This window comes from Augochlora pura, chromosome 2 (genome assembly GCF_028453695.1).
Source record: "Augochlora pura isolate Apur16 chromosome 2, APUR_v2.2.1, whole genome shotgun sequence".
Taxonomy (NCBI): Eukaryota; Metazoa; Arthropoda; class Insecta; order Hymenoptera; family Halictidae; genus Augochlora; species Augochlora pura.
In genome coordinates, this window is record NC_135773.1 from 25,356,024 (window position 1) to 25,370,718 (window position 14,695).

The 14,695-nt window shown below is 36.8% G+C and overlaps 1 protein-coding gene across 1 annotated transcript in view; it reads right to left on the bottom strand.

Annotated features, from left to right (window-relative positions):
* The window catches only part of LOC144474669 (trace amine-associated receptor 8c), a 60,944-nt gene that overhangs the window by 10,507 nt on the left and 35,742 nt on the right, over positions 1-14,695 (bottom strand). Inside the window, exons 4-6 of the mRNA XM_078189792.1 lie at positions 13,211-13,327; positions 10,202-10,356; positions 9,787-9,934 (exon numbers count right to left, since the gene is read on the bottom strand). Of these exons, the coding sequence (XP_078045918.1) occupies positions 9,787-9,934; positions 10,202-10,356; positions 13,211-13,327 (420 nt within the window). The remainder of the gene's footprint in view (positions 1-9,786; positions 9,935-10,201; positions 10,357-13,210; positions 13,328-14,695) is intronic.

Sequence of the window (14,695 nt, forward strand, 5' to 3'; positions counted from 1 at the left end):
CTAGAGAGAGGGAGAGAGAGAGAGAGAGAGAGAGAGAGAGAGAGAGAGTAAAGTGTTAAAAAAACAACGTATATTTTTTCCCACGATAAAATAAAAAGAGTTCCGTAGGGGGTGAGGTATACTGCAGCGCAACACGGCTGTTTTTATTCTTCAAAGATATATTATGCATTAACGCTAAAATATGTGTACAGAATTTCCAATACCGAACAAAAGCGAAAATTATATAGCTTTAAAGATCTTACGTAGTAAATATACTATATCTCTATGATATATTTTAAGGTTATAAAAATTGGTGAGAAGTATATGCTTGTAAATATTTGATTTATTATACTGTAAATTTTTATGCAAATTTCTGTTGCTAATAATTCTGGACATCTTCAAATTTAAAAAATTTTTGAAATGGGTACAACAGTGCGACGATTTGTAATTACAGAATTGCTCGAAAATCTTGTTTCATATTTACCATTATTACTTAATTACGCTACAACCAATTATGTCACTTAGAAGTATATTGAACTATGAATATTCAACTAGCTTTCCAATATGGTATAAAAATTGTATCACGCATTGATACGTTCGTTAAGAAAAACGTGCTTTACAGCAGAGCCGAAATCTTCTGTAGCGGCACCGTTCACCAGGCTCGGTAATGAATTGTACACATTAAAAATAAAATCCCCCGTTGCAGATAGAGAAATGTAAATATATGACGTTACCAAAGCGTGTTTATGCGACTTTTGGTACGGCTGCGTGCGTTCAATAACTGTTGACAAATGCAGATTCCTCTATATCGCCGGTGACCGTTGGATTCATGGATTTTACCGTGCCAAAACGTATGACGTGATAAAACGAGCCATTGATCTGTTCAATAGCTGCAATTTCGGCAACGACCAAGTACACTTTTAACGATCATACTTTTTACGATCAAGTACAATTATGGATTTCACAAAGGTATCCGTATTTTTAGTACTCATTTTCAAATTATTCGAACAGTCTTTGGTTTATTTGTAAGTTATATATTATATTATATTATATTCCTCATTTAAAACTTTAAATAGTAAAGAAAAAATGATCATTATAGCCTTCCACTTTTCCACTAGCTATGCATTGTACTGGAACAATTAATTTAAATTCTGAATTGGAATATTAAGTTACGCAACAAAATAAAATGGGTTGCAAATGGCATTTGTCCTTCAGGTAATATACATTAAAATACATGTTTAACTAAGGTGTCATTAAAACTCTGCTTTTATGAAATAATTTTCTCTGGGAGTAGTTTGAGGCAAAAAAAGAAGAATATTAATATAAAGTTTGATTAATTCGTTGCGTTCCATCCTTGCAACGTTAACCGAGGTTACGCCGAGAACGACTTTATTCGAATCACGAGCCACGTAATTTACCTTCCGTTACAGTAAGCTTCCCAAGTTAAAAGCCACGAATGCACACCGATGGTCACACGCGAACTGTCACGTACTGTACGCAAGCTCGTGAAAGTTCGAACCCGAAAGGGCAATACTGACGGGCTGCATGTTCATATTTGTTTCTGAATATCTATGTACGTCGAAGACACTGTTCGGAAGAAAGCCGGATATCCTGTGAAACTGACGCGACAGTTTCACACTGATACGAAAACAGGTCGATAGCAGCTCAATAACGTTTCGATGCAACAGCAATTGCAACATTATGCGAAACAACAAAATATAAATCGCGGCGCCGCTGCTAACCGAGACATCTAATGCGACCATTTCAATTTACTTTGGCATTATTATCTCTGTAACAAAAAAAAAGAATTGTGTTAGTACAATTTTTATAAAAAATTGTATATGTTGTAATAATTCATTTCCAACTATTCTTCGTCTTTGTCAAGATACTTTCAGTTTTAAAAATTAGATTTTTGCGAGTTTTAACACAGTATCAAAAAGTTTACTTAAAAACAATTTTCCCAATGTGCATCGACACATCTCAAATCCACTTTTGAAAAGCGATTTATTTTTACTGTAATCTCCCGCGTAAGGTAACGTGGAAAAAACAATTTTTGTTCGTATCGACACTTCTGAAATATACTTTGAAATGCTGTTTCGGTAGATACCGATAAAACAGTAATTTCGATAATTAAATTTATCGAGGACAACGTCCCTCGGACAATTACACTGATTTGTAACTGGAGATTTCACGGCGATCCGGGGGCCATTGTGTATATAAACATAGATTTTATCGGTTTCGCAGCACTGATGAGTTTCCGCTTTTTATTGCCGCCGCTTCTTTGCATATAATTAAACGAGCGAAACAGTTTTATGGAAATATCAGACGCTATCAACAACGTTACATTGTCACCTGACTGCTGATTAAATGCATACATATTAATGTGCGTGACTAGTATGACTCACATTTTAAGAGGTTGATATACAGGGTGGACCGGAATACGTAGCGCATAAAGTAACGTGCGAAAGTAACAAACAAAATTTGGCATAACATTTTTTTATTCGGAGTTCCGTTCTTGAGAGAGTCGACTTTAAGGCTTATTCATTTTCATGTTTAGCAACATTATTTATTTATTTAAAATGGTTAATTTTACAGGCGTGACAATTTATGTTTGGAAGCCTTCAAATAATGTAGATAGTTATAAATGATACTGTACTTAAAAGTTGGTAATTTTCTATTACAAAACTGAGTTAACTTATTATCGTATTTAACGTCTTATTCACTTTTTAGAAAAGTATAACTTTTTACGAGACTAATTCCGTGCAATCTAAAATCCATATTATAATAAATATGTACCCTCTACTAACAAACAATTCAGGAAGGTACCCGTTTTCTCATTAAACTATTATTTCTCGACTTGAACATTTAATATCTAATAAGGCAGCGAACCTAGGAAACGTATGCTGGTTTGCGGAGGGTACTTAAGAGAGATCTAAAAAAATCTCGCGCTGCTCGTAAAATGGGCAAAAGTAGCCAGCGGAACCATTTCAAAGCAGAGGAGGACCTGCTTTATGGTCTCGGAACAGTAAATTACTTCTTTACGTCGATTTTTTAGCTGTAACTACGTGGAAACTTCATTTTAAACCTGAAACGCACTTTTCCCCAAAATCACGTATTCCGAGTCATCGAGTGGAACATTATCATTAATTTACAATGTTTTATTCGGTCTGAAAAAAATATAACTTCTTGAATCAGTAGACATATTTTGGAAATTTAACCATTTTTTCAACACTGTAACAACGGTAACTTCGATTACGAAGATTTCAATTTACAATGCAACGAGAACATTTTCTCAGAAGCAAAATTAAAAGCAATTTTATTATTACATTCATATTTATATGAAAAAATACACGATGTGTCTTGAAATTTGCGGTATTTTTACGTTTTATTCGACGTAAGTAATAATATTAACAGTGGTTAATATATCACTAATTATGCTGTGATACGAACGATCGCGAACAGTCGTAAGACCTTTACAGCGAACAATCTGGATGAGGATCAACCGACATCAACGGCAAAGGAGGGAAAAGGATTAGGTTCTCTCATAATTGGACGTACGTTTAAGCTCGCGGAGAAGACCACGTGGGTGTATTTAAACCGTTGGCATTATAGCGGCCGAGTTATAATGCGAGCGCGACGGCGAGCGACGCGGCGCGGCGGTCAGTGCACGGCCAGAAGGAATTTTGAAGGCAGATTACTATTCATCTGACTGGACGATAACATTTATCCTGGAGAATATTCGCCTAAATGGGGCTGGCCGATGTCCGGCTCGCCGTTCACCAGTTCCGGGAGGAACTGGGACGCCGGAGAAAAATGGGTAACGAGGAACTGCCGTGGCTCGCGAAGACCTTCTTTTCATCTATCGCCCATCGTATTTTTGTTCGTGTCAACTGTTTCGCGATTTATTGCCATCCCGTGCCTGCGATTTACATAGTTTACACATATATTTTCGACTTGACAGAAGGGAAAGCCTTTCGCGTACGTATAAAAGCGTGGAAGTATAAATACGTCGAGCGGAATGGAGTACTTACGTGAAAATAAAAATATAATGCGTCCTCTGTCATCATTTATGTTTCGTGTCTCCTATTATTCTTAAAATGATTTATTAAATTACGACGCGGTGGGTTCGACACGCGGAGACTTGTTTTCTCTGGTATCGCGTACGAAAATAAAGATTAACGGCAAGTGGAGTATCGCGAATAATATTTCTATACTGTATTAAAATAATATTAAAATAATATTAAAATATTGTATTATAATATAATTGGCATTGATCGATGGCATGAAAATGCGTGCTGGAAATTTTTCGTTCGTGCACCCGTGGATTTTATAAATATCATTAACGCGTAGACGTAATGGGAAAGTTTCGTTTATCAATTATAAAATTCGTTACAGAAATAATGAGAATACATTTATACTGTATTACATTTTACGAATTTCTTCGACCTAATGATGCTGTGTTATCTACAGTTTAATTATTTTAATTATTAATGCAGTTTTATACGAATCATAAAATCAACGATATCGCGTATCTGTGACAATTGAATGTTTATTGCGTGTACATACATAGGGAGGAAACGCATTCCGCAATGTGGCTTTGTTAAACTTTCAGCTTTTAAAAACATATTTCCGACAGGTGACGCCGCGTGGAAAGTTATATTCCGGAAACAAAATTTGGACTTACTCGACGTAACGTGAAAAACTGCTGGAAGATTTATTGCAGCATTTGGTTGTGAATGTTTTTTTCGCAGTCGAACGTGTGATAAAGATAAATGCACGAAAATCTAATTCTTTTCAAGATGTCAAATACGCTATATTTTTATTATTTATTCTTTCCATATTGTAAATGTTGATATACAATGTAAAGGATCCTTAAATTTATATTAACTGTGTATTTTATATATTTAAAAATTTTGTATATAAAACATATTGTTTGTGATGAGTTGGAATCATTGAAAGAAAATATATTTTCAGTTAGTTTAGAGGAAACTGATTTTTTATAACAATTTGGCCTTTAGTAATAAATCATTTCATTTCCAACCTTTTGCTTCCCTTAAATTTTTCCATTAAATTTTAGAATGATCATCGCAAGGATGCGAACATTCAGAGAACAATCTCGAAATTGTTTCACGACCACAGAAATATCCCTTAGTCCAATTCGATGATCCCACTACCATCAGCGGTTCACATTTCGCCGTGAATTTTCACGTAAATTCCTAACTTTCATCGTTAAATTTCTGGTCTAATTGAATGAACTATAAATTGACACCCAATAATCGAAAGAATGTGTTCGTTTAGACAGCTCTGCAAAATTTCATGGGAATCTTTGGCGGTATTCTATAAAATTGATAACTATAGTTTGAGAATCATCTGGCCCGAGTGTCCATCGAGTTCATATCCCATTAACGTTGGAATTAATTAGGACAACAATCGAATAAATATTAGGTCGAGTCGTAAATAATTTCCAATTCAGTATATCATTTTGATTTATCAATGAAATGAACAGCAATAACATCTTGATCAATTATACATTCGCCATTGTTCCCAATTATTCGTTACATTTAACAGGCAGCTTGAGTACGATGATAAATGTATGAGCATTGTAACGGTACTGTCAAGGACAAAAATACTTTTAATAAAATCTTTAACGAAAACTGTGCGCGTTGCTCGCTGAAAGAGATTGCGAAAAAAAAAATGGTTGAACAAACGTAAAATTTGTCTCGAAATTATTCGTTCGCGCTCGGTCTGCATCCACATTTTTCGTACGCAAGTCTCATATACCTTTTGTGCGGGGTCAGTGCAGGCCGAGTCCCGACTCGGCACGTAGTTGCGAGTAATATACGCTTTTAATCAAAATTTCTGGAATTCCGTAATAATGACTATCGCGTTCTCATTCTTTACCAAATCTGGCACTTCCTTGTTCATGCGCGGTAGACTGTACGGTTAAACTCCGCGAAGTCGCAAGTATTGACTCGATTGAAGGCGTTGTCTACTCGGCCGTAAGTGTCCTTCGGCCAGTGTTCCCGCATGTGCGAGGCCTTCCGCCGTTGAGATGTTTGAATCTTTAAAGCGATTAAATTAAGAGGCGCACGGTCGATGGCTGGACCAACGCACAGTGGCCCCGAAACCGTGGAAACGTCGAGGCAAATCAGATTTTCGGCTCCGTCGAGGAACCGTGAAAAAAGCCGCATTTTATGATCATTTTGGCAAAGCTATGATAAAAATAATGGAACACTTGTTTCAGAAATATTCTATTGTTTCCCGTTTAAATCGAATTTATTAACATTGCATTCTAAAGCCTAAACTATTGAAAGGTATTGGTTATTGATATTTCTTTAATGTGTACTTAGATTATAAATGTTACAAGTGGGACCATTTATATAAATTTTCAACTTTGAACGTTAACCTAGTGAAAATCAATCTAAAAACACCTGTTCCATATTGACGTTACATTACAATTTGAAGCGTTTAACAGCGTCACGTGAAAGGTTCGAAGGCTATTATACTTCAAACGATGGACGTGTCGATAGAATTAATGTCAGTAACCGATAGATTGGTACAAAAAACGAACTTCCCATAGAATCTACTATTATGATTATATTATTGTAATTAAATTTATTTATAATTCATAATTTATTTGCTTTTAATATCAGCGCCTCTGTACAAAGTAAATTATAAACTGTAATATAATGTGCCTTTGAAAATCTACATCACGTTTCCAATAATTGTCAAAAATTCGTTTCAATGGAGAATTGTAATCAATAAAGTTATTGATAATATTAAAAGCGCAGCAAATACGTAGGTAGGGTCGGTGTAATAATAATTTGATGAATATGCATACATGCGAGATTGTAAATATCCCAGTAAGCGTAAAATTTAAAATTAATTATTTTCTTTGTCAACAACGTATCGATTGCATGTGCTTTATTTTATTAAATGCGTTAAAATTCCAAACTCGCTAGCGACGTGACAAGTTCCAACATCTTTCGTAGACAGTTTGTTTACACATTGCTTCGATGGCAAATTTAAACGTCGACTAAATTAATCTTCCAAACTTTAGTGATTTAATTAATTAATTGCAAAGCAAGCGGCATGCGTGAACTATGCTAACTTGTGAATTTAGTGTACAAGTTATTACATTGTCGATGGGATGATTTCCTGGGTAAGAGCATTATGCTATAAGCTTAAATATCTCACAGAAGTGCAAGCTTGAAATATTCCATGTTGGCGAACTGATACATATTTCATTCTGAGAATTATTACGTTGACAAGTGACAATGCCAATTAAAACAGCTAATGTCTACAAACTTTATGTTTATTTCCGACACCCAATAATCAAGATCTACACGAATCAGGTGCCATGCGATCGATCATCCTGCAAGGATTGGCTCTGAATTCTGACATTACCACCGGCAGTAGCGCTTAGAATTAGTGTAATGGAAAAGATGATGTATGCAGGAAACGCTATGCTGCTAGGTTATCGCCTGACCAAAATTAGGAATTACCGTTGCATTAGCCGCGACCGTGATCGGTCATGTTCGAGCAAGTTCTAGAAATCTCTGGTAGTTCAACGATGCCGATCCCCATCGTGGCTGGGAGATGTAATTAAACGTAATTAATGGTAAGCCGCCCAACTTTCTACTCATGCACTTTTCTCGTTAACTCGGGGAAACTCCTCGGCGAGTCAGTTAACACTTTATCTGCCGGTAGTTTCGTAAATAGTCCCTTCACGGTCGGAAGTCGACGAAATTGTCCCAAAAGCCGCAATCGTTTCCGTTGTATTTCGACGAATTATCTAGATCGGTGTAACGTAACAATCGCTTTGGAAATAATTATTTCAAAAGAGATTCGTTGAACTTCGTTCAGGCATTGCTCGGTGATTAAAATGGATGGATTTCTGACGGTGTCACGAAACGTTATTCGAATCTGTAACGCACTATAGCAAATTCGTAGCGCGCGAACACAGCGCAATACTAAAAATTAATTTTACAAAATAATTTTAAAGCAGCCGCGACACTAACTCCACTTTGCATAATTCTCGCTTGAATGAACTGCTGCTACTGCCACTGTTCTCGGTAAATTTTTATAATTAAACAACTTCAAGCCATAAATTCTGTAAATTTAATTACTCTACGAGAGTCGTTCCCACCGTGAGATACTATGTCCCCTCCTACGTGCAATTCTTCTCCTAGCTTGATTTATCCGGTCAACACGCGATTCTTCATGGCGGATATCGATTTAGAGGTATTTTTTAACGTCTGCATGCAGGCTGTTCTTTCAGTGCGACACCTCGCAATGGTTTGACGCTAGACAAATATTTTCGATTCATATTTCTTGGCTACGGTGGCCCTTCGAGCGATACTTTGTATGCGCGATCATGCACGATGGTGAATTAAAATGTCCTATGTTACGCATTGTTGTAATATACATTGCATTCTCAACGTGTTCAAACAATTTACGACAACAATATTTTAAGTTTTACAATAATTGATTTCCTCCTTCTTGCATGGAAACAAATAAAACCTGCACTTTAATCGTTAGAATCGAGTCCGTAGCTCTTAAAGCTCGTCGATTCCAGTATTAATATTACGTTCAGCGAATTCGGTAAATTAACATTATGGGAAACCTTTGTTCGAGCCCGTAGCGGCGCAATACAAAGTTGCGAAACGGAGTTCGGCAGGTGAATGAAATGTACACATCAGAGTTTGTCGACGTCGAACGACAAAACGAAGCTGAAATACCGCGATTTCACGTCAGAAGTGGGCGGGCGAAAAACAAACGTCGACCGCGGTTTCGTGTTTCTTTAAGCGCGCAATATGCGGCACTCGAGATTATTGAATCGAAGAGAAATCTCTAGTAATTTATTCCGTTTTTGTTTGAAATCCTGCGGACCGTTGAAGCACGGTTTATTCCGTCGTCGGCGGTTACATTTTCGTCGTGCGTCGCATTAAAGCGTTCGCCGACGGTTTCTATTCGACCTATTTTGTAAATGATCCCCCCCCTGTGTTTGTTCACGACGAAGTGCGACATTTTTGCTGCCGCCGTGAATATTTCGCAGGTGATCCGTGGATCTCGGGTTTCTCTCACTCAAGCTCCCCGAACGATTTCGAAACAGACAACATGGAAGTACAAAGGAGACACTTGGAAAAGTAATAACGGTACGTACGTTTATGTAAACTTGAAATTTAGTAACGGAACTCGGGGAAGCAACATGAAACCATATCGTCCATATAAGCCTTGGATGTCCTTTACAAAATAGATTTATTGTAATCAAAATGAAACTGCTAATTTTTTACAATATTACAATTTTTTAAGTACAATATTATAGCAATATTACTGCTATTTCGCTATGAGCAACAATGGTTCGTCTTTGTATTTCTCCATTTTTTAAAATTCTATTTGTTATTTTGAGATGGAATTGTGCATTCTAAATGAAACCTATTTATTTTTGTAATTAAAAGAAGATAAATGTCCAACAAGAAATTTTAGAAGAGAGGTAAAAACTTCTAATTTTGTAAACATAATCCTTGCAAATAATTAGACGAACAGTGAATGCCAGAAGTTAATGTATCGTACCGATACGCAAGAGTTTCTAATTTAAAGGTGTTAAGATAGTTTGCATGTTCGAATTATTCGTTCGCCACGACAATGTTCGAGCAATTAACGACGGCCGTATCAGAAATTCATGCGGCGTCAAGCAATTAATGGTGGACGGAATGAGCTTCAGCAATTGTGTAAGGTGATTTGGTGAACTGCTGCTCTTATGTTCAATTCGTTGATTGGAATTTCAAGTGGAGCTAAACTTACCCTCTCCATGTGGCCTCCCCTAACGACTTCCGGGGCATTAATGCAAACCACCCTTTTGAGACGCAGTTTGTTAACGTGGAAGGCTGAACCGTAGCAGTACATCAACACCATCGTCGTGGGAAAGTAAAAACAGCAGCACGCCAGAATCCTGGAAACCAGAGAGCATGACTTTAATTATTTAGTTTCCGATTCGAAGGAGACGAAGGCGCAGAAACAGATTGTAGATATTTATGTACTCATTTCATTTCATTTCATTTCATTTCAGGAATTAATTAGTTGTGATTTAAAATTGTATTACCTGATAACTTTAACATGACATGTATTTATTATTTAGTAGCGACGCGTCATAGACGTCACGTTTCTATGGCGCCTTAAAGTTGTAAGCGATTCTGTAATAAATTGATCAGGGCAATACCTAAGGGATGCTTTGGCGAAGAATGGATCGCAGGCGAGTAGACCGGAACCGTTGAAGTAATAACCACCTCTTGGTAGCACGAGGGCACCGAAAATCGCCACGCTCGCTATCCACGTAGTTGACATCACGGCCACGCAACCCTGCCGCATGTAATACTGCGTCACATACACAGAAAACAATCATTCGTCTGTTGTTCTAGCAATAAAACAGCATATGCGTGTGTGTATGTGTGCGGGGTTCTATGAATTAAAAACGTCATCATATTAAACATCCGCAGTCTGTGATCATTGCAAATTTGAGTTAACTTCGTACAGATTGTTCTTTAAAATTATAAACATAAGAAGAGTTACGATGGCACTATATAAAATGGGCATAGATATAGATGCGTTACAAATTTCACCGAACACGTCACGTCGACCACATGTATCGCGTATTCTAATAAATGGACAATTAATTATTCATTCGAATCATAATGAAATCAACATAGACACGAGCGACCGGGAAGTTAATAAAGGGAAATTAATAAACGAGTGCGCGGTTGATTTGATTTAACGATAATATCAAATCAATGCAGAAGCGACGGACATCGTTTTGGGATCGGCGTGGATATAAAACCGGTTATAAAACTGCTGCAAAACCAATATGGACCATAACCGGTGTAATAACAGGTTATAAAATTCTAACCGAAACCGATACAGGCGAGACACTTTCCCGCGCATCGTTGCTACAACGTTGTTTCGATTCTTACGACTATTTCCGGCACCGGAAACGATGTCGTAACCATTTTCAACCAACAGCCGCTAGGTACGAATTAATATTACGGTGAAAAGTTTCGACTGCGTTCCCCGTTCCTGCGCGAAACTATTAATAGTTTCCATAAACGCGTTAGAGAAAGATCTACGTTTTCCGCGCAAATTCGGAACCAGCAAAACGGTCGCTTAAATCTTCGAATTTTAAAGAAAATCATTGTCAAGCAAAATGAATTCATTTTCTTTAAAACACGACAGAACTTTTCCTCCAACTCAATATATTGAAAAAATTGTTCGAATGAATCATACATTTGAGAAAATAAAATTTCCTTAAAATCCGAGGAATGTGGGGAGGTTACGGTGGGTTTGTACAGTTGACGAACCTCCGATTTTTTATGGTTAAAAGTAGAACTTTAGCACCGGAACAAAAAGCTTCCGTCTGTCGCGTTTCCATCCTAAATCGCAAGGCGACGAAAGCTGAATGACCGTACGGAAACTTTCCGAGTTCCACGTCTTACATGACGTAGAAATGGGAAGACCGATCAGCCCCTTAACTACGGAAATCGTCCATAGACATCGGAGCTCTCGCAGTCGGTTTCCACATTCGGTTGCCTGTGAAAATAGAGAGAAGCGAACGTTGCTCTCTTCTCAGGGTTTCTCTCCTCGCGTTTCAAATTTTACTACGCTGTTTCCCGAGTTCAGAAATCTTTATGTACCTTTTGCCCTGACGGGATCGAAAATTGGGTCGATAATTACCTTACGTCCGAGGAACCCTTACTTTCCCGTCAGGGAATCAAACTTTCGAAAAGTAGAAAAATTTAACCAAAAGTAGAAAAACGCGATAACCAAGACTTTGTTAGGTTATGTCAGGTAAACATTGAACTGCGTACGTTCATGGAATTTTTAATTTTTACAAATGAATGTTGAAAAACGTAGTATAAATTTATGAATAAATAAATTTATAAATAAGTATAAATTTTTATTTTATTTCAAGCTAGACAGAAAATATCCACTGAACAATATTTTTATCTCGTAGCTCAAGACAATCTTAGATATAAAATGTCTTTGATAAAACTTTTGTAAACATCTTGCTATACCGAATTTGAAAAGATTATAACAAAACAGAACACATTGGTAAAACAGAGAAACTCGTGACAGTGGCATTTGAATGTGTTTATCCGATATTACCATGATTTTCGGGAGCACGTTTAATTGTTAACCCAATTACCGCTTCGTGTTTTCCCCTTTGTGGCCCTTTCTCGCGCGAATCTCAAAACCACCCGTCGCTTTTCCCTCGACCATCCGCGTCTTGCACCCTAACTACCCCGTGTCTCTCTGTCGTCCCGCACACTCTCATAGCAGTCCAACCAACTCGAGCGACGGCTACGGGAGCGATTGTCTAATTGGCCCACCTGCCGAACTTCCAAACGCTTGTTCCGCACTCACACCTCGCTGACAGACGCATACATCGAGCATCCCACCCCCGCGAATCGGGTCACAGACCCAGCGGCTATCGACGTTGCCTTTTTCGCGCAACACTTCGCGTTCGATTTCACATTAACCCTCAGAAAAACGTACGCTTTCGCCCGCTGCACAGTTCGCGATGCTAATGGTCATTTAGTCACCGGTTGTACTCGTTTTATCGCTACACTTTCAACTCTATTTTCCACCGATTTTATAAACATATAAAGGATCGCATATTTTCAAGCTTGACGATATCTTTTCTGCTTTAACACGTTGACACCGGCGCCCATATTCACGATTTTCTCTGCGAGTCGGCGCCCGAAATTTACCAAAAATTAAATAATTGTGTTAAGTTTATAACATTGAATTTCTGTGTTTTTCCTATTGAATATCTGTTTATAATGTTCAGATCAAACCTATTTTGTAGTATGACCCACCGAGTGGGTCAGGCCGTCGTCAACGTTTTAAGTATAATAAGTATCTAGTTTTAACTTGAATAATAGTATTCTGCGAACTCTTTTCAGTAAAATAACAGAGACGAAGGATCTAAAATAACAGTTGTGAAATAAATGAAAACATAAAAACGCTAGGAACTTATTTCCCAAACCGATATTATAATTCTGTTATAAGATCTAGGAATATGACTAAATGACAACGCATGATAATTAATAAAGTGTTAAAGTTATTTTAGTATGCGTGAAAGCTTGCGCGAAAGATACGCGTGAAACGAATGCAGTGTATGTATATGTATGTGGAATATGCGGCGCGTAAAGCGCAATTCAATTGTTTAACATACCTTTTTAGATGCGTGCTTATGATAATGGTGAGGATGCAGCATACAAACGTAACGATCAATTGCCATGCAGACGAGAATAACGGCACTTTGTTGAGTCAAGGCTCCTCTAAGGAGTGCCTGAAACAAAACAATTTTTAAATGCTTAAACTCCTGCGATTTTTAACTTGGAAATTAATGTTGATTGCGTGCCAAACTTGAATTGGATCTGCGAAGGATGGGATGATTGCAAAAGCAATTCCTGTGATAATTATGGACATTTTTATGGACACTAATGTGACAGTTATCGTAACATTTGTCAGGTTAGGTCACATGGAACAACGTTGAATAAACCGTCATTAATAAGCTCTGGATTTTAGTTGTTTATGTCAAAAGCTGGTGGCTAGAACAATTAAAAAAAATTAAAAGAATTCTTATTTCATAATAACTATAAGTTTAACAAAGATAATAATGAATTTTATTTAGTAAATATAATTTATCTCCTAATTATTTAAAGAAATAAAGGTAACTGTAATTTATAAACGAGAGCAAATATACCAAATTCATCTTGGAAACTTTCAAGAAGAATAATCTAGCAAAAAAATGTCCGGTCGCGATCATTTGCAAAGCAAATGGTAGCATGAATTGGAAGGTGGCACGGAAGCAAGTGTAAAAACTTTCAAAGAATTGCCGGAGACTTTAACTTTTGGAAGTCGTAAAACTGCTAAAGAAACTGCCAATGATTACAGGCCATAAATAACCGAGGCCGGAAGTTTACATAGAAAAATGGGAAGCAAACAAAACTGATAAGAGCGAAAACATTCTCCGATGAAAAGCGTTCGCAGTTAAATATGCCGAAGGATTAATTACTTTTTCAGTTAGCAATTAGATGAAGTCGGACGATAAAAGTGATTATGGAATTCAAACGTAGAAGAACGAACAGCGGAATATACGCAGGTGCTGCCAATGAACAATTATCGATGTATGCAAATGAAGTAACCGAGGGGAAATCTTTTTTTCTCCTCCAATACTGCAGTTATTTTGAAATAATTGTTTTCTGCGGCAAAAAAATTAACATTTCAATCATCTTTCCGCGATATAAAAATCTAGCGTTTCTAACTTTCTCTCCGCCATATTTTTCTTACAATAAAATGAAACAAATTCGGAAAACATATACCAACACATGAAACTTGTATAATTTTTTTTTTTGAATAAAACTATAAACATTCTATTTAAATTCTTATTTTTTAACACCCATTTTACATTATTTGCTATTTGTATTAAATCCAAACGAAGGATTAACCTCAAAATAATAGATATAAACAGCCGTAAATGAAAATTAATAATTTGACGACTTTCATGGATGTAACTATAACTGTCGCGAAATCCTGGCAAATAAATTTAATTTAATACAAATAAATTTTCTGTATCAATTTCGTCGAAGCAACCAACAATTCACAGCAATTTATATTTCTCGTATGTTTCGTTTACTTAAATGTTTAAACATTC